The sequence below is a fragment of the Pseudophryne corroboree genome, chromosome 8 (assembly GCF_028390025.1).
Source record: "Pseudophryne corroboree isolate aPseCor3 chromosome 8, aPseCor3.hap2, whole genome shotgun sequence".
Taxonomy (NCBI): Eukaryota; Metazoa; Chordata; class Amphibia; order Anura; family Myobatrachidae; genus Pseudophryne; species Pseudophryne corroboree.
This window is the reverse complement of record NC_086451.1, coordinates 388,452,906-388,480,448: the sequence shown is the minus strand read 5'-3', so window position 1 is coordinate 388,480,448 and position 27,543 is coordinate 388,452,906. Positions and strand designations below refer to the sequence as shown.

The following is a 27,543-nucleotide window of genomic DNA, read 5'->3' as shown; positions in this document are numbered from 1 at the left end:
GTGGGGACTTCATCTGGAAGTCTTCCACATGATTGTGAACCGTTGGGAAAGACCAAAGGTGGACATGATGGCGTCCCGTCTGAACAAAAAACTGGACAGGTATTGCGCCAGGTCAAGAGACCCTCAGGCAATAGCAGGGACGCTCTGGTAACACCGTGGGTGTACCAGTCGGTGTATGTGTTCCCTCCTCTGCCTCTCATACCCAAGGTACTGAGAATTATAAGACGGAGAGGAATAAGAACTATACTCGTGGCTCCGGATTGGCCAAGAAGGACTTGGTACCCGGAACTTCAAGAGATACTAAGAAGGGACTTGTTTCAGCAAGGATCATGTCTGTTCCAAGTCTTACCGCGGCTGCGTTTGACGGCATGGCGGTTGAACGCCGGATCCTAAGGGAAAAAGGCATTCCGGAAGAGGTCATCCCTACCCTGGTCAGAGCCAGGAAGGAGGTGACCGCACAACATTATCACCACATTTGGCGAAAATATGTTGCATGGTGTGAGGCCAGGAAGGCCCCACGGAGGAATTTCAACTCGGTCGATTCCTGCATTTCCTGCAAACAGGAGTGTCTATGGGCCTCAAATTGGGGTCCATTAAGGTTCAAATTTCGGCCCTGTCGATTTTCTTCCAGAAAGAATTGGCTTCAGTTCCTGAAGTCCAGAAGTTTGTCAGGGGAGTACTGCATATACAACCCCCTTTTGTGCCTCCAGTGGCACTGTGGGATCTCAACGTAGTTCTGGGATTCCTCAAATCACATTGGTTTAAACCGCTCAAATCTGTGGATTTGAAATATCTCACATGGAAAGTGACCATGCTGTTGGCCCTGGCCTCGGCCAGGCGAGTGTCAGAATTGGCGGCTTTGTCTCACAAAAGCCCATATCTGATTGTCCATTCGGACAGGGCAGAGCTGCGGACTCGTCCCCAGTTTCTCCCTAAGGTGGTGTCAGCGTTTCACCTGAACCAGCTTATTGTGGTACCTGCGGCTACTAGGGACTTGGAGGACTCCAAGTTGCTAGATGTTGTCAGGGCCCTGAAAATATATGTTTCCAGGACGGCTGGAGTCAGGAAAACTGACTTGCTGTTATCCTGTATGCACCCAACAAACTGGGTGCTCTTGCTTCTAAGCAGACGATTGTTAGTTGGATGTGTAGTACAATTCAGCTTGCACATTCTGTGGCAGGCCTGCCACAGCCAAAATATGTAAATGCCCATTCCACAAGGAAGGTGGGCTCATCTTGGGCGGCTGCCCGAGGGGTCTCGGCTTTACAACTTTGCCGAGCTGCTACTTGGTCAGGGGCAAACACGTTTGCAAAATTCTACAAATTTGATACCCTGGCTGAGGAGGACCTGGAGTTCTCTCATTCGGTGCTGCAGAGTCATCCGCACTCTCCCGCCCGTTTGGGAGCTTTGGTATAATCTCCATGGTCCTTACGGAGTCCCCAGCATCCACTTAGGACGTCAGAGAAAATAAGAATTTACTTACCGATAATTCTATTTCTCGTAGTCCGTAGTGGATGCTGGGTGCCCATCCCAAGTGCGGATTGTCTGCAATACTTGTACATAGTTATTGTTAACTAAAACGGGTTATTATTGTTGTGAGCCATCTTTTCAGAGGCTCCGCTGTTATCATGCTGTTAACTGGGTTCAGATCACAGGTTGTACGGTGTGATTGGTGTGGCTGGTATGAGTCTTACCCGGGATTAAAAATCCTTCCTTATTGTGTACGCTCGTCCGGGCACAGTATCCTAACTGAGGCTTGGAGGAGGGTCATAGGGGGAGGAGCCAGTGCACACCACCTGATCCTAAAGCTTTTACTTTTGTGCCCTGTCTCCTGCGGAGCCGCTATTCCCCATGGTCCTTACGGAGTCCCCAGCATCCACTACGGACTACGAGAAATAGAATTATCGGTAAGTAAATTCTTATTTTTTCAAATAATTATCAGAAGCAATTCTATTTTGTAAAACATTACTATGGATTCGGTGTGGTGTGATACGGGAGGAGCTCTATGGGGGGTGACACCATGAGTTACCCCACCGAGTTACACCAACCCTAGTGACGCCTCTGTGTACCTTTCACCTTCCCCCACTCCTAGTTGCATTGTACAGAATACACACACCCAACTGTGACTGTCAAACGTGTCTAAAACACCACACAACCATAAGCACCCATTGCCATTACCAATAGCTTTAGTTATGTGGATCTACATCAGCTTGTGTTTTCTGTTACTGTGTTGTGCAATTAAATAGGTTGATCTAAAACCGGTATATATAGAGCAGAGAACACAATACAACCATCAGTCAAGCTGTTGGAAAATACACCTATTTATTGGAAATTTACAAGAAAATTCACACTGGTTTTATTAAACATCAAAACAGATGATAAAACAATATTTAAGGAATATGGGGTGCTTTTGATCTGAAAGTCTTACTTCATAGTTGTATGAAATTAGAATTTTGTGGGTTATATTCATTTAATACAATGGTTTGGATAACTGAGCTTTGCTGCTGTTTATTTCTGACACCTGCAGAACGATGGGGAATGTTAGTGCATGACCACCAGAGGGAGCTGTTATGAAGTGGAGTAGTCCCGAGACAAGGTGACTCTCTTTCCATCGTATTCTGAGGTGGTCAGACAGCGGAGGAAGAAGTGGCTGAGGTCATGAACGGAGATCACATCACCGCCGCGTTCATTCACTTTGATAGTGTAATCTTTAGTCAGAGGTTTATTAGCTGCCCATATGAAAATAAAATAAAAAATAAGATTTTAAACCTACCGGTAAATCTTTTTCTCCTAGTCCGTAGAGGATGCTGGGGACTCCGTAAGGACCATGGGGTATAGACGGGCTCCGCAGGAGACATGGGCACTATAAAGAACTTTTAGTATGGGTGTGCACTGGCTCCTCCCTCTATGCCCCTCCTTCAGACCTCAGTTAGAGAACTGTGCTCAGAGGAGATGGACAATACGAGGAAAGGATTTTGTTAATCTAAGGGCAAGATTCATACCAAACCACACCAAGCATACCATATAACCTGGAAATATGCAACCAGTTAACAGTATGAACAAAAAACAGCATCAGTCAAAGATCGATTCCAACTGTAACATAACCCTTATATAAGCAACAACTATATACAAGTCTTGCAGAGTATGTCCGCACTGGCACGGGCGCCCAGCATCCTCTACGGACTAGGAGAAAAAGATTTACCGGTAGGTTTAAAATCTATTTTCTCTTACGTCCTAGAGGATGCTGGGGACTCCGTAAGGACCATGGGGTTTATACCAAAGCTCCAAACCGGGCGGGAGAGTGCGGATGACTCTGTAGCACCGATTGAGCAAATGCGAGGTACTCCTCAGCCAGCGTATCAAACTTGTAGAATTTTGCAAAAGTGTTTGAACCTGACCAAGTAGCTGCTCGGCATAACTGTAAAGCCGAGACGCCTCGGGCAGCCGCCCAAGAAAAGCCCACCTTCCTAGTGGAATGGTCCTTTACCGAATTTGGTAACGGCAATCCAGCCGTAGAATAAGCCTGCTGAATCGTGTTACAGATCCAGCGAACAATAGTCTGCTTCGAAGCAGGCGCGCCAATCTTGTTGGCTGCATACAGGACAAACAGAGCCTCTGTTTTCCTAATCCTAGCCGTCCTGGCTACATAAATCTTTAATGCCCTGACTACATCCAGGGACTTGGAGTCCTCCAAGTCACTTGTAGCTACAGGCACCACAATAGGTTGGTTTATATGAAATAAAGACACCACCTTGGGTAAAACATGAAGACGAGTCCTCAATTCTGCTCTGTCCACATGAAAAATCAAGTAGGTGCTCTTGTGAGACAAGGCCGCCAATTCTGACACCCGCCTTGCCGAAGCCAAGGCTAATAACATGACCACCTTCCAGGTGAGAAATTTCAATTCAACCGTTTGAAGGGGTTCAAACCAGTGTGCTTTAAGGAACTGTAACACCACGTTCAGGTCCCATGGTGCCACTGGGGGCACATAAAGGAGGCTGGATGTGCAGCACTCCATTCACAAAAGATTGGACTTCTGGGAGAGAAGCCAATTCCTTCTGAAAGAATACAGATAGGGCCGAAATCTGTACCTTAATGGAGCCTAACTTCAGGTCCATATCCACTCCTGTCTGTAGGTTTTACAATTCACCTGCCTTTAATGTCTGGCAGGTGAATTACAAGGAGAGGATCACTACTGGAGGTGTAGGCAGAGGAACATAGAAATTGTTAACCAGACTTGACTGTGGAATACTGTAATAACTTGAGCGAGTTGTAGCAGAATTAAAGTTTAGCAGACTATGGACTCTCCCTTTAATACTGGAATGTGCAGCACCACACTTTACACTGATTATGGACGGCAGGTGAGTATTATAACACAGCTATGAGCCAGGACTTGATTACAGGACTAGAATGTATCACAATCACTGTTGCAGGTAATGAATGTCCACAGAAGTGCAGGAATACTAAGTACTTTATTATAGCAGTGGTATAATAAGGTATGGCAGAGGAATCACAGTAACAATCCAAGGTACAATATGAGCAGGGAGTAAATGAGATAGTTGAATAAGGAACCAAAGTAATATAATCCACGGAACTCAGATTGCAGGACTTGTACAATAAGGTATAACAGCATGCAGGCATAGAGGAAGTCCATAGTAACATGTAACACAAGTAATGAATACTAGAGAATCCACAGAGCACAGTGAAAGTCCATAATACTTAGCTAAATAGTCCTGGCATGAACATGAACTGGCAAGAATGGTTGTGGCAGATAACATGAACTGGCAGACCAGGCTTCTCAGCATGAACAGGAACTAGGACAAAGACACCAGGAAATGCAGATAGTTCAGGCAGGAAAGTAATATAATATCACCGGCATCTGAGAACTCAGCTAGCTGGCCTTTAACAGCCACACTAACCAATGAACAAGGCCAGGCTGGGAGTGTTCACTAATTACAAACCCTGTGCACCTGCTGAGCTGCATGTACACAGAGCCAAAGGAACAGAACACATATGGATCAGCTGACACCAGATACATACTGAACAGAATCCTAACAGTAGGAAGTGGAGAAAACGGCCCAGGTGGAAATCTTCCGTAGAAGCATTCTTGGTTTCACACCAAGAGACATACTTCCTCCAGATACGGTGATAATATTTTAGCCGTCACCTCCTCCTAGCCTTTATTAGAGTAGGTATGACCTCCTCCAGAATACCTTTCCCAGCTAGGATCCGGCGTTCAACCGCCATGCCGTCAAACGTAACCGCGGTAAGTCTTGGAACACGCAGGGCCCCTGCTGCAACAGGTCCTCCCTGAGAGGAAGAGGCCAAGGATCTTCTGTGAGCATGTCCTGAAGATCTGAGTACCAGGCCCTTCGAGGCCAATCTGGAACAATGAGTATTGTCTGTACTCTTTTTTTTGTCTTATGATCCTCAAAACTTTTGCAATGAGAGGAAGAGGAGGAAACACATAGACCGACTGAAAAACCCATGGTGTTACCAGGGCGTCTACTGCTATTGCCTGAGGGTCCCAGGACCTGGCACAATACCTCCGAAGCTTCTTGTTGAGGCGTGACGCCATCATGTTTATTTGAGGAATTCCCCAGAGACCCGTTATCTCTGCAAAGACTTCTTGATGAAGCCCCCACTCTCCTGGATGGAGATCGTGTCTGCTGAGGAAGTTCGCTTCCCAGTTGTCCACTCCCGGAATGAAGACAGCTGACAGAGCGCTTACGTGATTTTGCGCCCAGCGAAGAATCCTGGTAGCTTCCGCCATCGCGACTCTGCTCCTTGTCCTGTCTTGGCGGTTCACATGAGCCACGGCTGTGACATTGTCTGATTAAATCAGAACCGGTAGGTCGCGAAGAAGACTCTCCGCTTGTCGAAGGCCGTTGTATATGGCCCTTAATTCCAGCACGTTGATGTGCAGACAAGACTCCTGGCTTGACCATAGTCCCTGAAAATTCCTTCCTTGGGTGACTGCTCCCCATCCTTGGAGGCTCGTGTCCGTGGTTACGAGAACCCAGTCCTGAATGCCGAACCTGCGACCCTCTAGAAGGTGAGCACTTTGCAGCCACCATAGGAGAGACACCCTGGCCCTGGGGGACAGTGTTATTTTCTGATGTATTTGCAGATGGGACCCGGACCACTTGTCCAGAAGGTCCCACTGAAACGTCCTCGCATGAAACCTGCCGAAGGGAATGGCCTCGTAGGAGGCCACCATTTTTCCCAGAACTCGAGTGCATTGATGAACTGACACTCTTTTTGGCTTTAGCAGATCTCTGACCATGTTCTGGAGGTCCTTGGCTTTTTCCAACGGGAGAAAAACCTTCTTTCGTTCCGTGTGCAGTGTCATGCCTAGGAACGATAGTCGAGTTGTTGGAACCAATTGCGACTTTGGCAGATTGAGAATCCAACCGTGCTGTTGGAGCACTTTCAGGGAGAGCGATATGTTCTTCAGCAATTGATCTCTTGATCTCGCCTTTATCAGGAGATTGTCCAAGTATGGGATAATTGTGACTCCCTGCCTGCGCATGATCACCATAATTTCCGCCATCACCTTGATGAAAATCCTCGAGGCGTGGAAAGCCCAAACGGCAACGTCTGAAACTGGTAATGACAATCCTGTACAGCGAATCTCAGATACTACTGATGAGAGGGATATATGGGGACATGAAGGTAAGCATCCTTTATGTCTAGCGACACCATAAAATCCCCCCCTTCCAGGCTGGATATTACAGCTCGGAGCGATTCCATCTTGAATTTGAATCTTTTCAAGTACAGGTTTAGGGATTTTAGATTTAAAATGGGTCCGACCGAACCATCCGGCTTCGGGACCACAAACAGGGTCGAATAATATCCTTTTCCCTGTCGGACCAGGGGAACCCTGACAATCACCTGCTGTTGACACAGCGTTTGAATTGCAGTTAACACTACTTCCCTCTCTCAGGAAGAAGCTGGTAAGGCCGACTTGAAAAACCGGCGTGGGGGCACCTCCTCGAATTCCAGCTTGTAGCCCTAGGAAACAATTTATATCGCCCAAGGATCCACGTCTGACCGAACCCAGACTTGGCTGAAGAGTCGAAGGCGTGCCCCCACCGGTGCAGACTCCCGTAGGGGAGCCCCAGCGTCATGCGGTGGATTTTGTAGAAGCCGGGGAGGACTTCTGCTCCTGGGAACTAGCCGAAGCAGGCGTTCTCTTTCCTCTACCCTTACCTCTGGCAAGGAAAGAGGAGCCCCGACCTCTTCTGGACTTATGCGACCGAAAGGACTGCATCTGATACTGTGGAGTTTTCTTTTGCTGTTGCGGAACAAAAGGTAAAAAGGTAGATTTACCCGCTGTAGCTGTGGAAACCAGGTCCGCGAGCCCCTCCCCAAACAACACTTCACCCCATACTTGCCTACCTGACCCTCTCCATGAGGGAGAAAATGCTCTGTTCCTGGGCTTTCCTGGTAATGTATGATTGCCATCACCTGTGATGAGCTAGTTAATTGATAAGAAAATAGGATTTTGGTACTTACCAGGTAAATCCTTTTCTTTGAATCCATAGGGGGCACTGGAGTACTCTTGGGATATGGACGGGCGTAGCCGAACAAAGGCACTGAATATTCAAATTTAGGACTCTCCCCCCCCTCCATATCCCCGAGTACCTCAGTGTACGACCTCAGTGTTTTTTACTGAGCGAACAGGAACGATATAGAGAGGTTGACAATGGAGAATACCTATAACATAACGGACAACAACAATGTTGACCCATAACCTTACTGTCAACTAAACCGTTGACACTATAACCGATAGAACTTTATAATTTGAACCAATCGGTGAAAATGTGTTACCATAAGCTCCTCTGAGCTTAATATCAATCAAGTAAAACTTGTTACCCTAAGCTCCCTTGAGCTTAAAATAACCCAGGTAAAACTGCTCTGGGTGGGCGTCCAGTGCCCCCTATGGATTCAAAGAAAAGGATTTACCTGGTAAGTACCAAAATCCTATTTTCTTTATCATCCACTAGGGGTCACTGGAGTACTCTTGGGACGTACCAAAGCTTCCCTCGTGGGCGGGAGAGCTGTTTGATACTTGTAACAGTAGGCAGGCCAAAGCTAGATGCTGATGGCGCCACCATTTATAACGTGTAAACGTGCACAAACATGGTGCACATGAAGGCTATATAGCCGCGTTTTAGACACTCCACGACCCACTGGGTCTGACATTCCCACAGAACCTGTGGGATGAGCTATTACTGACGTAGGCGATTGTAACTTAGCCTTAAGGTAAACCTGACTTGTAGTCATTATTATTACCCAACTGGATAATGTCTGCTGAGAAACTGGTTAACCCCAGTTGGCAGTATCCTAGAGAACAAACAACGTATTCATATCACGTACTGTTGACGTTCGGCATATAAACGCGTAATGCGTGTACCACATTCAGAATTCTAAAATGTGCTGTCCACACAGGAACCCCTATTGGTATATTGATGTGAAGAATACGAAAGCGTGATTCGTCCGAAGATCTGCTTTGTCATGAGAAAACTCAAATACGGTGGCTTGGAATACAAGGCACCCAAATATGAAAACAAAACCCTTGCCGAAGCCAAGACTATAAGAAAATTGTTTTCCAAAGTGAGAAACTTAATTCCCATTTGTTGAAAGGGTTCAAAATATGAAAACTGTAAGAAAACTGAACCCAACCTCAAGTCGCCTGGCGCTGTAGGTGGGATAAATAGAGTCTGAACTTTGATGACACCTTGTAGAAAGATGTGTACAGACGCAAATAGAGGCAAACGTCTTTGAAAATAAGTTTACCACACAGATACCTGCACTCTTAGTGTAGATCAACGCAGTTTTCCATGCCACCCCGTTTAACAGAATACGGGTAACTTGAAGGATGATGTTGGAAACTTCCAAGGTTTACAACCTATGTAAGCACACGAAATTTTGTAATAATGAGCTGCCTTAAGCGGCTTACTAGCTCGTAACATGGTTGGTATAACCGATACTGTAATGCTCTATTTCGTAATAATGAGCTGCCTTAAGCGACTTACTAGCTCGTAACATGGTTAGTATAACCGATACTGTAATGCTCTATTTCTTAAGAGGGCGGTCTGAACCCTCACCCTGTCAGCCGCAGCTGCGGTACATAGATAATAGGTACCTAGGTAACTATGGGTAAACGAACGTTCCCTGATGTAACAGGTTGGACGTATTATGAGCGGGCCAAGATCGTGTGCCAGTATTCCTTTAAAATTCGAGAAGCAAACTTCTCCGAAACCCATGAGATACCACCAGTATGTTGTGACGAACTGTCTTATGATCCGTTTTGGCAACGGAGAGAGAGCAGTGGAAAATGGTAGAGCCAGATACCCGATGCTGAATGACCACACGAATGTGAGAGACTCCACCGCCACTGCCCTTGTGATCTGTTTTGTACACATACTGATCTTTTCTAATTGTGGCGAGATGCCATCCTGTATACTTGAGGGTAACCCCCTTCTGTGGACTCACATATGACACACCTGTGGATTTAATGTCCAGTTTTCAAGATCCAAATCCTGACGGGTGAGATCCTCTGTCTAACAGATGTCCACTCACGGAATGATCTCTTAACATTTTCACATAATGGTGTTCTGAGCCATTGAGGATTTGAGTCACATGCCGCATTGCCATGCGGCTTCTTGGTTCTCATGCCGCATTGCCATGCGGCTTCTTGGTTCTCACTTGTATGCAACTGCCGTTGCCTTGTTTGACTGCTAAAGGCCAGCGTGAGGCAGGCATCAAAAATTTACATGAAACTCACGGTTGTTCCCCTCCACGGAAATCTTTAGTAAAAGGCGAAAGATTTATTCGTTCTGAAGAGAAACCAGAGTATATCCCTGGTCAGACTGAAAGCGAATCATGTATTGCATTGTAAAATGCACAGAGTTCTAGGACATTTATCGACCGCAAACTGTCGTGTTTTAGAACCTTTGTCGCTAATTTTAACTACAAATCCTGACCCTCTGCGACTGTAGTCCAGAGTATATGCACCCTTGTTCCTCTGTGGGAAACGCGAGTGAAGGGTGGCGAACTAAATTGAAAACACATCTTTATTCTTAATAGGTGAATACACCAATGTACCGCTAGTGTGCGTGTTTTGCACTAATTACTAGATGTACATTTGTTCTTGCTGGTGTAGTAGGTAAAAGTCTTTGATTTACCGTATTTATAATCTTACCTAGGAATTGACATCGTTTAGACGGAATTAGATGCGATTGTTTTCGAACTTGATCTGCTACCGCAGTATACCTTAGTAGCGCAAGTTAGAGGAACTTTGTTGAGACAGAGTTCTTATGTGAGATGAGCTATCATCCGAACATCACTTTGGTAAATACCCAAAGCGATAAGCAACGGTAGACATGAAATGGTTAATGGTTGTGGCGATTTGCAAACGCTAGAACCTGTGATGAACAAACCGGACTGGGTAAATACGCATTGTGAAGATCCAATGCAATTATGCAAATTTTGTGGCTCCAATAAGCAAATACTAACCGCAGAAAATCCATTTTCTAACTGTAGTAAATGACTTGCTGACTGATATTGCGACAGAGCTGTTTGGTTTTGCTCAAACAGAAGGGAATAAGTAACTTTGACTCTGTTGGCGTACTACTGCCTGGTTTATAAACCAGCAAAGACTAAATGACAACCTGCCAACCGTTCGACAGAGGCCGTTTTGTACTTTAAGCTGTAAATAGCTGAGACATGTATGAGTTGAAGTCCTGAAACCTCGCAACTGTAACATGTAAAGACACGCTTCCCCAATGTAAAAGAGGTCATCAAACCACTGGCTTGCTGACTGTAACGTCATGTCGTCAACGTCAGCGTGACTGTTTCTTATAAAGGGATAAAACGCCGTTACAAGTATGCGCTAATGGCTGAATAGCCTAAAGGGATAAAATGCCGTTACAAGTAGATCAAATGTATGAGCAAACAAGCTCTGGCATTGTCGCGCTTAACTAGCGACCATGAAAATAACCGGCGTTAGCAGAAGCTTTACAGATATGCTCTGCAGCTTATTTTAACAGTGATCGGCATGGTTTCATACATAGATTCTAGTGACCCACATGTATCTGTGGTTTTTATAATGTTTGACAGAAACACATACCAATGGCGGATCGCGTCCTTTTGGAAACGATTATGTATGGTTGTCCAAAACCCCGCACTATCTGCGTGCTGGACTAATGTACCCTTCTCACTTGTAGTTATCGGTGTGAGATTTGACATAGAATCGTGCATTAAATTATAAGACCAGTGAAATAAACACTCTGGTACCCAAAGGAAAATTGGCCCTTTGGAAAGACTGTCTTTTGTTAGCGCTGGCGGAGTCATTCCGAGACTCCGATTACCGCTGTTTTAATTTGAATTGCCAATGTTAACAATTTTAGTCTGCACTAGAGCCTTATTCGCTATGTAGACAGACATCATAATAGGCAACAAACAGACACTTGCACGACTTAATAAAGTTATTCTTTATGTGAAAAGCAGTTCACATGGGCATGAAACCCGAACCAAATTCCTACTAACACCCCTGCGCCTTCTGGTGGCTTAAAGATGTAGGGCAGGAATGTTCTAGAATCATCCTGAACTAAAAATTCCCACTAACACCCCTGCGCCTCCTTGTGGAGTAAAGGTGTATGGCCGGAATGTTCAGGAATTATAAGCTGGAAAAACAGCAATGATTAAAAATGGCTTATGCTTTCACTGAAAATCACAGTACAGGCAGTGTTAATATAGGCTTAATAGCCTTTTATACAGGTAATATATGCTTAATAGCGTATATGTTATTACAGGTCTATTATACAGTAAACCCATACACTTAGTTAACTTCCAGTTACTCTAAAACCAGCCTGCAGTGTATATATTATATTGCAGTCTTAACAAACTGAACAGCCTTTTTGTTAACCCATGCTGCCTCTGCTGCTATGGGCATTTACTCCCCCCTCACCCCCCCTGCAGCTGCGCTGCTTGTGAGGTAACTTCTATCCTATGTTACCTGCAGCGGATTGGAGCGGGTGCAGGGAGAGCGTATCAGCCCCTTGTGTCCCGCGATCTCCCCCTGTTCAGCCGTAGTGCTGTCCCCTCTTACACCGCAATAGCTAGCAGAGGGGTGCCGGGGAGCCGGATAGCGGCGGGGGACGGATGTAGGAGGCCAGCGGCAGCAGCCTGTCTCCGCAGCTGGCTGTATAGCGGACAGCGGGAGCCGGCCGGAAGTCGTGCGGCGCCGGATATGAGCGGCGTCGCTGGCTCTCTGCAGAGTAGCTGGCTCGGGCGGCGCTTTGTACAGCAGTGGCCGGGTACCAGCGTTGGGAGAGCGGCCGGCGTCTGATTGACGTGCGGCCGCTCGGAGCTGTGTCCTCTCTGGGAGAGCGGCCGGCGTCTGTGATTGACGTGCGGCCGCTCGGAGCTGTTGACGTGCGGCCGCTCTGCTTCTTGGAACGGGTGCAGGGAGATAATTCAGCGGGGCATGAGCGGCGGCTGTAATCAGCTGTGGGCAACAGAAAAAATAAACACTTTCCCCACACTGCAGGGCGGCAGCGTGAGCTGACCGCCCTGACCCCACCATACCTTGCTGCAAGCTCCGTCCAGCTTGAGACGGGCTTCTGATGCTGGCTGTGACGGACTTCTAAGCTCTGTCCAGCTTTCAGATCATCATCTTGGCTGTGCTATCCTGGCTGTGACGGAGCTTCTTCTGTAAGCTCCGTGCAGCCTGCAGGAGACAGCTGCCTGTGGCTGTGAGGGTGCTCTTTGTGAGGACCGACACGCCATACGCTGCCTTGCAGCGCCTGTGGCTGTGAGGGTGCTCTTTGTGAGGACCGACACGCCATACGCTGCCTTGCAGCGGCACCATCCCGGACCCCTGTTTTTCAAGAAACTGGGGAAGGGAAGTGTAAAATAAAAAGAAAAATAAAATCTCAAATGTGGGCTCTTCCCACAAGCCTTGATGTTCGTGCTGTGAGCACCGAAAAAACACTGAGGTCGTACACTGAGGTACTCGGGGATATGGAGGGGGGGGGGAGTCCTAAATTTGAATATTCAGTGCCTTTGTTCGGCTACGCCCGTCCATATCCCAAGAGTACTCCAGTGACCCCTAGTGGATGATAAAGAAAGATGTTTCACCACAGGTGATGGCAATCATACATTACCAGGAATGTCCAGGAACAGAGCATTTTCTCCCTCATGGAGAGGGTCAGGTAGGCAAGTATGCTTCACCCTTGTACAGTAAAACCTCCATATGCTTTTTTGAGTCCGCATCACCCGCCCATTGGTGGGTCCATAAGGCTAGTCTCGCAGAAATAGCCATGGCATTGGCTCTGGAGCCCAGCAATCCAATGTCTCTTTGAGCGTCTCTCATATATAAGACTGCGTCCTTAATATGGGTTAAAGTTAACAAAATGATTTCCCTATCTAGGGTATCAAGGTAAGCTGACAGGGTATCTGTCCAAGCTGCAACAGCGCTACATACCCATGCCAACGCAATTGCCGGTCTGAGCAAAGTACCAGTATGTGTATAAATAGACTTTAACATAAGGATCCTGCAGACCGCAGGCAGGACTGAGGGTCGCCGTGTCAGGAGACGGCAGCGCCACCCTCTTGGACAGGCGTGTTAAAGCCTTGTCCACGCTGGGAGAGGATTCCCAACGTACCCTGTCCTGCGTAGGGAAAGGGTATGCCATAAGAACCCTTTTGGGAATCTGCAGTTTCTTTCTGGAGTATCCCAAGCTTTTTCAAATAACTCGTTAAGTTCATGAGATGGGGGAAAGGTTACTACCTGCTTCTTTCCCTTAAACATGTGTACCCTCGTGTAGGGAACAGAGGGTTCATCAGTGATATGCAAAACATCCTTTATTGCAATAATCATACACTGAATACTTTTTGTCACCCTAGGGTGCAATCTTGCTTCATCATAGTCGACACTGGAGTCAGAGTCCGTGTCGGTATCCGTGTCTACTATTTGTGACAAGGGATGTTTCTATCTGTGCGTCGGTCCAGTCCGTGGATTGAACCCCTGTTGTCTCTTATGTAAGGATGCTACACTTGCATTTAACATATGACACATATCCATCCATTCTTGAGTCGGCACCACCGACGGGGACTCACCGCTCATCTGCTCCACCTCCTCCTTGGACGAGCCTTCCGCTTCAAACATGCCGACACACGCATACCGAAACCCCACACACACCGGGATATAACTATAAGGGGACAAATCCCCAGAGAGAGAGTATGCCAGCACACAACCAGCGCCAAACTGGCACTGGAATAAACCCAGATAGCGCTTTTATGTTATAATAATGATTTCCCCACTCACTGCGCCAATAATTGTGTCCCCCTCCTCTTTTTCAGCGCTCTGATCAGTGTTCAGCATGGGAGAGTCCGGGGAGCCAGCGTCTCTGCAGCTTCTGTGGAGAAAATGGCGCTGGTTAGTGCTGAGGGATCAAGCTCCGCCCCCTCCAGTGGCAGGCTTCGATCGCTCTGATTTACAAAAAATGGCGGGGGTTTATCTATTTACTGCCTCCGCAGCCTAATATTCTCTAATATGCCAGCCTTGAGGTTTATTGCTGCCCAGGGCGCCCCCCCCCCCCCCCAGCACCCATCTGTGCCTGCTCTGTGTATGTTGTGTGGGAGCAATGGCGCAAAGTCTTCTGCCGCCTTGAAGTCTTCTTTTCTTCTAATACTCACCCGGCTTCTATCTACCGGCTCTGCGAGGAGGATGGCGGCGCGGCTCCGGGATGAACTGCAGGGTGAGACCTGCGTTCCGACTCCCTCTGGAGCTAATGGTGTCCAGTAGCCTAAGAAGCAGAGCCTATCATTTAAGTAGGTCTGCTTCTCTCTCCTCAGTCCCACAATGCAGGGAGCCTGTTGCCAGCAGTGCTCCCTGAAAATAAAAAAAAACTAACAAAATTCTTTAAACAGAGAAACTCAGGAGAGCTCCTCTGTAATGCGCCCTATCTCCTCTGGGCACAGATCTAACTGAGGTCTGGAGGAGGGGCATAGAGGGAGGAGCCAGTGCACACCCATACTAAAAGTTCTTTATAGTGCCCATGTCTCCTGCGGAGCCTGTCTATACCCCATGGTCCTTACGGAGTCCCCAGCATCCTCTAGGACGTAAGAGAAAAGTGACTTGTAACAAGAATGGTTCAGACTTCCCCACTTTATTAGCTACTACCACTCGTTTTAACTGGCCAGGACTGTTGAGATGTCAAGGCTACAGACCACCAAACAATGGACTTTCATAGTGGGCCAAACCACATAAATCCCTTCTAGTGTCCTACCTTAAATCCAACAGATCCTCCACCTCCGCCATCCTCCATTAAACCCTACCATTTTGTTTTGGAATAAATATAGACACCTTATATCGTTTAGTCCAGGTTCCTCCCTGCATAACCCTGACTTCCCTCCAGGCCTTAACTCAACCTCCATGTCGACTTGTTCTTTGGCAGGTATCTCACTTTTACCTCATTTAACTGATTGAGGTGGTTGTCAATCTTTCCTGGACCTTCAACAGACTTTTGGACATTATATCACCTCTTTACCTTCTCACACCGTTGGGTGGGCCCCTAACCTCATTTGAATCCCTTTGTCTGTCAGGATCTTTGTCCAGACACTTGGTTTCTCAACTATATAAACTCTACCGAGCTAACCTAGCCCCGGCTCTGCCTTCCTACGTCTTAGCATGGTATAGGGAGTTGGCTGGAGAGCTGACAGAAGACGAGTGGTCACAAATATTTTGTAACACTTTTAATAGTTCTTCCTCGCTCCAGGTCTTGGAAATGCAGTGCAAAATTCTATCTAGGTGGTTTTGATGCCCCGTGCATATCAACTGGATATTTTCAAGTATTTCAGCCTCTGCTGGTGGTGTGGCCAAACGCCTGGTACCCCGTTCCGTATTTGGTGGCAGTGTCCGGTTCCAACTAACTTTTGGCAGATGGTTCAGAAACTATCCAAATTGATTACATGGCTTCCGCTCCCAGATACCACTGAGTTCTGGCTTCTTGGCCTCATGCACATGCTGCTCTCCAAATAAATAAAAAAATAACTACTTTGGCATCTCTTGAATGTAGTGAAGGTGACTATCCCATGTTTCTGGAGACCCCCTTTTATGTTCCTATCTTTCAGTAATTCCAGAAGGTGGATCAATACATGGCTATGGAGGACCTCACATCCTGTACCAAAACCGTCCTCCAATGATTTCATTGCAACCTGGTATGACTGGCTGAGATTAAAGAGGCTCCTGAATATACTACTCATATTGCATCCTCTCCTACTCTAGCACCTTAATGGACACGGTTGACACTTCACCCCTCCCCTTTTCCCCCTTTCCTTATTTTGCTCTTTCTTACAGTTCTGCTTTCTGCCTAATTCCTTACTTGTTCGTTTTCTTTTTATTATCGAATTTTCTTTTTTCCTTTTTATGTTTTCATAACCAGATAATTGGAATTCTCACAAACTTTTGTTCCAATATATACTTTGCATAATGGTGCAGAAATAGTTATAGTGGCCACTAGTTACCTGCAATGAGTGGAGGTAGCACGGCCACGTAATCCAGGCCGGAGTCCTTCAGGACCTGGTACATCCGGACGTGGTCCTCAGTCACCGGCAGGAAGTGAGAGGGGACTTTGGCGATGTCCCAATTCACAAATGCTTGAACAGGAACACAGAAAAGAGCCATCAAACATGTAGAAGAGACGTCTATGTCTGTCATAGAATGATGTAAGTGACACCAATGCTAGCAGCCAGGGGAACACAATATTCACGTCTAGTGTCCCATGGAATTGTTTTTTCTTAATGCAGAACCCATTGCAAACCATTACACATTGGGGACCTATGTGAAATTGTACAGATGTACCAGTGTATAAAAGTTACCAGATGTTTGCTTTTATTGTCTAACCTGTAAATCCTGTCCTGGAGAAGCAGACCGAAACAGGGACACCCGGACAGAAAAAAACAGTATAATGTCAGCCCTGGCACCCCCGTGTCCCCCTGTATCAGCCCATCCACACAATGTCTCACAGCATCTACAGGGGAGGGTGACCATGGCTGTGGGATTACTGTCTGGCACTGAATCACTGTTGTAGTACTGCTATGCTCAGTCATACGAATGGGTCATGATCAGTGTCATCTTTTCCTGCTACATATCACTACTGCTGCCTGGGAGCCACTTACTCCTCCCCAGGGGACAGGTAAGTTGGCTGATGGTAACACTGCACATAGGGGAGAGGACTGACAGCAGATACACGCTACAGGTATGGGGAGGAGATGTGTCAGAGGTCAGGGAGACAGATGTGTAACAGGACAGGGGTGAGGGTAAGGAACGTGCAGCAGATGTACCCCAATGTGGTGTAACTGCACTCTCTACATGTTATAACTATGCCTTATAGCAGATGTTCCCAAATGCGGTCCTCAAGGCACCCCAACAGTCCAGGTTTTAAGGATATCCATGCTTAGGCACAGGTAACTTAATTAGTACCACAGTCAATTTGATTATACTATCCGCGCATAAGCAAAGATATCCCTAAATCCTGGACTTTTGGGGTGCTTTGAGGACCGCATTTGGGAACAACTGCTTGATAGTATGAGATGTATCCACTTAAAGAGGCACTGGGCCTGATTCAGAGATGGACAAAAATGCAACGCTGCTGTCAGTAGCCGAGGTGCCTCCTGCATGTTGCTGATCCCAACACTGCGACCAACGTCACAAGCTGGGATCCAACATAGCGATGTTCCACACAGATGGCCAGCTGAGGAAACTCCAGCTCACTCAGCTGACCGGTGGAAGCAGGGCCTGTGAGGCCAGGAAGTCTGCGTTTTGACAAGCAAGACACCTGGCTCTCCCCTCCCAGAAATTGGATTAGATACACCCCTCAACGCCGCTGTCTATCAATCAGTGAGATGTCAAGGCCCATTTCTGTGCCAAAGTATGAATCAGGCCCTCTAATAATAGGAATACTTTGCATAGACTGTTTGTCCCTATCAGACCCTACTATGCGTATTCCTCCTCCAGCCTTAACATGTCTCAGACACTACATAAAATACGCTTCCTTATGTGGTGGAACTGCACAAAGGTAATGGTTTAGGACCTAATTCTGTTGGTCACCTCGTTCTCCTAAATTATATTTGCTCCCTGTCCCTACAGTTGCTCACCTCATTCATTTTGTAAGGAATATGGCGGAGATTTATAGTTTCTAAAGAGGACAAGTGTAGTTGTTGCCCATAGCAACCAATCAATTGCTAATTATAATTTTAAAGACTTTACTACATATAGCTAGGATCTGATTGGTTGCTAAGGGCAACGCACCCACATTTCCTCTTTAGAAGGTTTGATAAATCTTCCTAATTACTGCAGCAACTTGACAGCGGACTGGAAGTATCCCTCTTCCCCTTCGTACTAAGCATGGTTGGTGTAATGGTTAGCATTACTGCCTCACAACACTGAGGGTCTTGGGTTTGATTCCCACCATTGGACTAAATGTGTGGAGTTTGTATATTCTCCCCATACTTGCATGAGTTTGCTCTGACCTCTTTGAATGCCTCCCTTACTGCAAATATATAGTGGTAGGTTACATTGCTCCAGACAAACATGCACCCTACGGGTGCGGGGTGTGTGTGTGTGTGTGTGCGTGGCCGCACTGCGCCTGTGCACACCGCGAGCCCAGCGGGATGATAAAAGAATATAAGGGGTGTGATCGCCTCTGCCTGATTGATTGGCAGATGCGGTCGCGTTGGTGGGGCGCAGTTCAGACAAAGGAGGAGTGTCCGGACTGTTTCAGGGGCGGGCCGTGGCGGCTGTGTGACGTTACACGCAGCCACTGCGACATGGGATGCGGCAAGGAGCTGCTCAACGGGTGCAAAAGCATTGCTGCTGTGCGGTGTGCAGTGCTTTTGCAGTCTTGCGGGGCGGACTAGCCCTGTGCAGAGCATCCCCCGCATGTCTGAGATACTGATCGGTGATGTGCTCAATTTAGCACATCTACTATCAGATCTGAGGCAGGACCCATCAGGTGAATGGACAAATATTCTCTGCACAACGCTGTGGAATATGTCTGCGCTATATAAATAACTGGTGATAATAATAATAATAAGCCATATTAAACACAATCTGGCAAGTTAGTTGAGTAACCGGATTTCTGAATAATTATGCACGGTCGTTTGCAAGCTATGGGCGCCATGGGCCATACTCCGTATTGCCTTTCAATAGCAATACTCTAACAGGAGACAATATGGCACTGAAAACGACATCTCCCTAGCCTTGTACTCAGTCCCTGGACCAGCCTCACGCTCTTCTATAGGAGACAAGGACACTCCCCCTACTACTCGATTTCTTTTCTGCTTCTGCATTCCTGCTTCTTGTTCCATTATCTGCCCCCCCCCCCCTCCCGCCCTCCACTATTTAGCCACAAGTTTTTCAAAAACGGGTTCTCTCGTATTCATTTTTTTTCTTATTTCTTGGCTACACAGTGACATGGAATGAAATCTATAGAAGCCTCAGCTTTATTGTTGATGTCACTCCACTAAGCACCTGCCTGTGTGAGCACTTGTGAACCCTGAAATAAAAATAAGCAGCACTGGATCAAATGCATTAACGTCAGACATGTGAGTAACCTGAGGATTAATGAGGATGTCTGGCCATATCGCGCTGCACCCAAAGACACAGCCACTGGCCTCGGCCCTCCCAGAAACTGGGGCCAACTCGTTCCGGTTATCTGGAACGCTCCCAGCTGCCTCCCCTATACACCATCACCTGTCTATTCTGAGTGGAGCCCTGGCCCTATAATCACTGGGAGTGAGCAGCCAGCTACTCAGCACAATTAAAGAGAATAGAACTTGGTATAAGTAATAGAAAAGCTAACAGCAAGGAAACAGCAAAAGATAATGGGGTTGATGCATCAAGCAGTGAAAAGAGTAGAAAAGTGGACCAATGAAGGAGTTTCTCATACCAACGAATCACCTTTGAGGAAGCATTTATCCTGTACATTCTATAAAATGATAGCTACGTGCTGATTGGTTGCTAGGGGCAACTTCACCACAGGTCGACTTCTCCAGTCTTTTCACTGCTTGTCACATCAACCCCAAAGTCCCTTCAACACGGCTCACCAGTTCTATCATTACTGGTTATTAATCGTCTAACAGGACAGAAAAGAAATGTGCGGGGACAGTGGCTAGGGGTTGGTTAGAAGATCCTGGTGCACGAGGTGCCAGCGGTAAGAATACCAACGCCGGCATCCCGATGATAAAGAGCCCAATAGGGGATGTTATGTATTCTAACTCACCCCCTAAGCCTAACCCTAACCTCCCACATGAATGCCTAACCCTAAACTCCCGCATCAATGCCTAACCTCCCGCATAAATGCCTAACCTCCCGCATAAATGCCTAACCCTAACCTCCCGCATCAATGCCTAACCCTAACCTCCCGCATCAATGCCTAACCCTAACCTCCCGCATCAATGCCTAACCCTAACCTCCCGCATCAATGCCTAACCCTAACCTCCTCAGTAAGTGCCAAAACCTAACCCCCCACATACTGCTGCCTAACCCTAACCCTCCCCCTTAGTGACTAAACTTACTCCCTCCTCTTCCCCCGGTGGTGCCTAACACCCCCCTTCTACCCCATGGCCTAACCCTAAGCTCTCTACCCCCGCAGCCTATCCCTAACCCCATCTTCCACCCCACACACACACCCCACCCGTGTAGCGGCAAAAGGTCCCCTTCGGATTCCATCGTCGGAATAATGATGGTTTCTGGTTTCCGGCGGCGGTGTTCTGGCGGGTGTTGGGATTCCAGTGCCGGTATTTTGCAGTGCTATGAAGTAAGGTCTGTGGAAGTTTTCATCCTCCACAATATTCTATTTAATACCAATAAATAGTGCACACTGCTACCACAGCAGTTCTGTAGGGTCAGCATACATTGTCAGCCTATATCCTACATAAAGATAAAAATAATGTAATATCTATTGAATGGGATACACAGTATAGAGGAGAATTCCGCCCCACCGCAACACTTCAGTAGTGATCTCCCCTTACCCACCTGATATATATCTCTATGCGGAGACATACCCTCCAACTGTACCTTTTTAGTAGGTACAGTTAATTTTTTTTAATGGTCTGTGCCGATTTCTGGCTCTCCTAACTTCCATTGAAAGTATAGGAAAAGGGGCGTGGGGTGTGACACGCCCCCTTTTCGCATTTGTACCGGTTTTTAGGTTTCAAATGTTGGAGGGTAAGTGGAGATCTCCTTTACACTACAGTACAGTTATAATACAGTAGTTGTGTCATGTTGGCACTCCCTAGGGCAGACCAGTGCCCATCACCCGGGCTCATGCTCGGCAGCACAGACTGCGCACTGGCCCTTTATTCATACAGCGTGGGCTGTAAAATGTTATCCAGAGAAGTGTCGCACTCACAAGACATGCAGCCCACCACCTTGCGGATCCCGTGCTCCTTCATCGCCTCCACAATATTCTGAGTCCCCTTCGACATCATTGTGGTTGGCCCTTTAATGAACAGGACAATAGTTATGAGATGAATTAGGGGTTATACACATATATTAAATCAGGCATGTACAGTACTACAAACTGGCTCTTAGTGCTGTGTAACTACAAGTTTCAGCATGGCCTGTCTGACATATGCTGACCTTCATTGCTTAGATTAACAATTCTACACATGCTGGAAAGCAGCAAACTGTGTATTACATCTTACCTACAGACAATAATGGTGCATACACAGGGTGCGATTCTGCCTAGAGGCCGATTTTGACTTTGCGATTCCATTGAACTCCCCGGAGACCAGAACCACCGATATTGATTATACACACGGTGCAATTTTGACTATATCCAATTTTGCCAATCTAGAAACTAGATTGTACACTTTCTAGTCAAAATTACCTTGCCTGCGCAGTCTATTTTTTCTTGAGATATCGACCGCGGTGCGATATGTACTATGGTGGTCATTCCGAGTTGATCGCTCGTTATTTTTTTCCGCAACGGAGCGATTAGTCGCTAATGCGCAATGTCCGCAGTGCGACTGCGCCAAGTAAATTTGCTATGCAGTTAGGTATTTTACTCACGGCATTACAAGGTTTTTTCTTCGTTCTGGTGATCGTAATGTGATTGACAGGAAGTGGGTGTTTCTGGGCGGAAGCTGGCCGTTTTATGGGTGTGTGTGAAAAAACGCTACCGTTTCTGTGAAAAACGTGGGAGTGGCTGGAGAAACGGGGGAGTGTCTGGGCGAACGCTGGGTGTGTTTGTGACGTCAAACCAGGAACGAAACTGACTGAACTGATCGCAATGGCAGAGTAAGTCTGGAGCTACTCAGAAACTGCTAAGAAATTTCTATTCGCAATTTTGAGAATCTTTCGTTCGCAATTTTGATAAGCTAAGATTCACTCCCAGTAGGCGGCGGCTTAGCGTGTGCAATGCTGCTAAAAGCAGCTTGCGAGCGAAAAATTCGGAATGAGGGCCAATGTTTTCTCCCGACATAACTATACAGTCGATATCGGCAGTTCAAATTGCACCGTGTGTATGCGGCTTGAAAGAGGCTACTACTTAATTGATAATGAAGCGTATGGTGATTGTAACACGCAAAATACACAGTGACTGAGGTTTCATGACATCATCTTGCAGAAGGAGGAGGATTAACTATAATAAAATACACCACAGTAAACTTCTAGAATTATAGCCCACGCACTGCCTGTATATATAGCTCAACGCTGCAAAACAATAGTCACTGGCTCCCCCTAGTGGATCTACATTAGATACACATTTTAAAGGACAACTGACCCCAATCACAGCGAACACTGCTAAAAAAAACACGTACAAAATAAGTTGGTTGCTTTTCACAAGATCCTAACTACAGAAGAATACAAAAACAAAAGTATTTCAGTAAATTGCTGATAAGCAGAGACACGGTTCATCATATCACTAAATGATAAACTACTAAGTCCCAGGACTGGAGTAAAATCCTCCGCTTGCTTCTCATACTGTGCCAGTAGTTGGCAGGCAGGTTCCACACAACCTTGAATACAGGACGAGCCACCGTGACCTTTGCACACTTCTGTTCTTCAATGTCACAAGATCCACACTCACTTAGTGCCAGTATCATTTTATTAGCAGCTTTCTGCTGAGACATTACTGTAACGTGGACTTTTAGGAGTATATACAGTATATATATATATTTTCCCCTAGAAATACATCCTAGGAAGAAAAACCTCTAACTGCTTGATGTAAGAGTGCATGTGGCCAGTCCATAAAGAGGGCATAATCAGCATGAAGCAGCTATAACATGCATCATACAAAGCGCAATGTACTGTATGTCATAATTCTGACACATACGACAGGGCGATCACAGTAAGCCATTAGATGTGGCAGTAGGGACATCCTGCCTGAGCTGAATGCTTTATATCAGATGAGGGCCCCAATCCGGAGCATTGGAGCAAGGCTGGGGAATCTGCAGAGGAACTACGGTATGCCAGCGGTCGGGCTCCCGGTGACCAGCATACCGGCGCCGGGAGCCCGACTGCCGGCTTACCAACAGTGTGGCAAGCGCAAATGAGCCCCTTGTGGGCTCGCTTCACTCGCCACGCTAAGGGCACGGTATTTTCTTCTCCCTCCAGGGGGGTCGTGGACCCCCACGAGGGAGAATAAGTGTCGGTATGCCGGCTGTCAGGATCCCGGCGCCGGTATACTGTGCGCCCGGATCCCGACAGCCGGCATACTGAAGACCACCCGAGGAACAGAGACGCTGCCCTGGACATACAGTGTATGTACATATTACAATATTAATAATTAACACTGTAGATGGGCTATAGCAGAGCACCCCAGTGCATGTTTTAAGACCTCCTAGTTGGTGCACACACGTGTATTAATTACTGTCTGACACATTTTAAAAGATCTACCGGTGTTGCTAATTATGGGAGGTGTTCAGCATCAGACGGTACTGAGATGTGATTGCATCTCTTGATCTTCTCCCGCAGTGTGCACGCACATGACACACACTGCGCGTGTGTGGGTTGGGGAGATGCGATCCACAACAGGCAGATGCGTTCACAGGGTGGCAACGCAGCACTCAGGGGGTGGTGACGCGGCGCTGGACAGGCATGGCAATGAAAACGGGTTTGGGGCGGTAGCGTGATTTCACACACGGCCGCTGCAACCGGGAAAATGCTTGCCCAGCGTCTGCCTTCGCAGCCTGGCTTGCGATCGTCTCGCTGGCCGGTATTTGGATGCTGGGCAGCCCGCAGCATGTGATCACAGCCAGCTAAGATAGCAAAACTGCACCTGAAGCTGAATGAGGGTCCATACTGTTATTTTTTGTACAAAAAAAATGGTATTATATACAAATGCTATAGTGGTTTAAGTGGTGGTTTGCATAAATAAGTCAATAATCTCTGCTCTGATACTATGAACACAACATGCACATGTAGGTACACTTTTCTCAGTCTTTTTCAGTGTATGCTTCTGGTGCATATGGGCCCAAGATGTCTATTTACTAAGCCTTGGAGAGAGATAAAGTGGATGGAGATAAAGTATCAGCCAACCAGCTCCTACCTGTCATTTTTCAAACACAGGGGGCAATTCAGATATGATCGCTGCTGTGCGTTTTCGCACAGCGGGCGATCAGATCCGGCATGCGTCTGAGCCGCAATGCGCAGGCACGCCAGACGGCTAGAACGGGCATCGTGTTCAGCGATGGGATGGTGCGAAAGATCCATTCGTACGGGCGTTCGCAAGGTGATTGACAGTAAGAGACCGTTTTCAGGGAGTGTCCGGAAAAACGCAGGCGGGCTCAAGCGTTTTGAGGGAGGGTGTCTGACGTCCGCTCCGACCCTGATCAACAGGATTCTATCGCACTGGAAGAGTAAGTGCTGGGCTGCGCAGAAACTACAAAGCAGCTCAGCTACACATGCGATCGCACGCTTGCACAGCTATAATGCACTCCCCCATTAGGCGGCGACTATCTGATCGCAGGGCAGCAAAAACCGCATCCCAGCAATCAGATCTGAATTAAGCCCACAGCCTGTAACATGGCAGTTAGGAGCTGATTGGCTGGAACTTTTTGTCCATTCACTTTATCTCTCTCCAAGGATTAGTAAATAGAGCACCAAATCTAATCAGACCCAAAATCTAAAATATTGAATGTAAGACAAATATGGAATAAGAACCAGAAGGTCATTAACCCCTCTGTATGACAGCATATGTATGAAGGATCCAGTGATTGCATCCTCCAAAAATGAGGTGCTTCCCGGATCTGCTATCAGATCTCACAGCCTCTATACTGGATGGTTTACACGGATACTGTTATAAAAAGCGGATAATGACATGTATGACGTAATGCCCTCTTTACAGATCCATGTATTATGGAGGTTTGTAATTTTAGGAATGGGATTTATTATTATACAGTACATAATGGGCCTGATATAATGTTTGTTTTTCCAATAGAAATCTCCCCATAGTGATAAGGAACACTTTGACAAGCTTCTGGATAGGGAGGTGTGGCATTGACGTGTACGACTCTTATTACAGGCAAGGATCCCCAAAGCATGCGATGCAGCCGCCTAGTGTGCAGCTCTGAAGCAGGCCCTATATGTATTTTTCTAAATAATTTATGGAGATATTTTAACATTCTTAAATGTGAGAGGGAATTGCATAGTAACGTGAGTTTTCAGCGGAATCACTATATGCTGATTTATTGGGAGCATTTAGTTTAGTAGTAATGTCCTTATTGCCTGATGCAGAAAGTTACACTGGTGAAATGCGTTGCTACACACTCCAGACTGTGTTCAGATTTGTATGGTGTAGTACGGTCAAAAGTTATGTTTTGTATGGTGTAGAACAACCCAAAGTGCTCACAATCAAGACATGTATGTACAATTCTTTTTATTATCATGACAAAGCAATATGCATCTATTGGAGCCGTCTTTCTATCAGCAGCACCACACCCTCCTTACCTAGGTCAGCTCCTTTTCCCAGTACAATTATGACAGCATCCTGTCCCTCCACGGTCTTGGAGACATCACTCTTATTCAGCACATCCCCCACAACGATCCGCGCCAGTTTTTTATCTGTAGGGAGGGGAGCGGGATCCAACACCAGGACAGACACATTGTACCCTGTAAATGAGGCATAGTATCTATTTACTAATTAAGGTTCACAATATAGTCCATTTACCATTTCTGTTTTTCTTCCTTATGTTACCTTGGAATTTGAGTTTTATAAAAGTTTTTTTTATAAAATGCAAAAAAAGTTTACACTTTTGTGTTTTTAAGGGAAGTTTTTTTTTATTGAAGCATGACAGCTACACATAATATCAAAGACGTAAATTCAATATGAATACAGTATAACATACACCATGAGCAATTATCCAATATATAATAAGAATAATTTAACAGCATGTCTCGGAATGGTGTCATCCAAGAAAGAAGATTAATAGGTGTTGTCACGGACCCCGGCCGCCTCACTCTCCGGATACACCAATCCGAGAGTTGCGCCAGCGCCGTGCGAATCTCCGCTGCCACCAGCAAAGACTTTTCAACGTATTGCGGACGTTGCAGGTGTCTTTAGCTTCACCTGTGATCACCAATCTCAATATCTCATGAAAACCATAGGTAACGTACTTCACTTGGCTTGACTTGGGTTCAAGAACACAGCAGTCAGATCTAATTATATGTTTATTATAATCAAGAAATATCTTTGGGTTTACAATGGTAAAAAGATTACAAAGAATATAAGGAGTTTAGAAAAGATATACAGGTTACTAGCAGTCTCAATAAACAAAAAGAGAATAATTTCAGAAGCCTAACTTACTCAACCTCAGTTAGCCTACTGTGTGGAGGGATCTCACAATGGAAGATATATGGTGCATCCCCAGCTCCTGGCCGCTTCCCTCAGAGAATGAACAAAACAGTGTGTGTGTGTGTGTGTGAGGGACAGATATAGCCCCCTCATAGCTGCAGGCCCCCCATCCTTTCTTTAACTCTCTCAATGCTGTGTACCTGGGCAGTAACAACCAGACTTTATTTGGTTTCACTTTCAACAACTGTCTTTCTTTTAAGTTTCAAGAAGTCAGGTTTCTTGGCCTGGCCTGGCTTTTGTAATGTCGTTTTATAGCTTGTTAGATATGGTAAGAGCCATAAACTAACCTCTGACTCCCCCACTATAGACATCAGTGTCCTCTACTCCCATATCTATGTAACTATGGGTACATTTAAAGGACAGGTTGGAAACCATTTTGTGTCACAGACTCCATTACAATATACATGTAGACATTACATACAATTCTTATATCGCTGGATACAAATTAATGTCCTTTCTCTAACGTCCTAGTGGATGCTGGGAACTCCGTAAGGACCATGGGGAATAGCGGGCTCCGAAGGAGGCTGGGCACTCTAGAAAGATCTTAGACTACCTGGTGTGCACTGGCTCCTCCCACTATGACCCTCCTCCAAGCCTCAGTTAGATTTCGTGCCCGGCCGAGGTTGGATGCACACTAGGGGCTCTCCTGAGCTCTTAGAAAGTTATAGTC

General features: G+C 46.5%; 1 protein-coding gene and 1 non-coding gene across 3 annotated transcripts in view; both read right to left on the bottom strand.

The window, feature by feature from the left end:
• The window catches only part of LOC134949223 (flavin reductase (NADPH)-like), a 148,579-nt gene that overhangs the window by 90,426 nt on the left and 30,610 nt on the right, over window positions 1–27,543 (bottom strand). Inside the window, exons 2-4 of one of the 2 annotated variants that reach the window (XM_063937688.1) lie at window positions 25,970–26,131; window positions 21,429–21,518; window positions 16,540–16,671 (exon numbers count right to left, since the gene is read on the bottom strand). In XM_063937688.1, the coding sequence (XP_063793758.1) occupies window positions 16,540–16,671; window positions 21,429–21,518; window positions 25,970–26,131 (384 nt within the window). The remainder of the gene's footprint in view (window positions 1–16,539; window positions 16,672–21,428; window positions 21,519–25,969; window positions 26,132–27,543) is intronic. The other variant, XM_063937689.1, reaches the window with a different exon arrangement.
• Window positions 9,752–9,865, bottom strand: LOC134953741 (U5 spliceosomal RNA). The gene has a single exon (XR_010185747.1). It is a non-coding gene; the product is annotated as a U5 spliceosomal RNA (small nuclear RNA).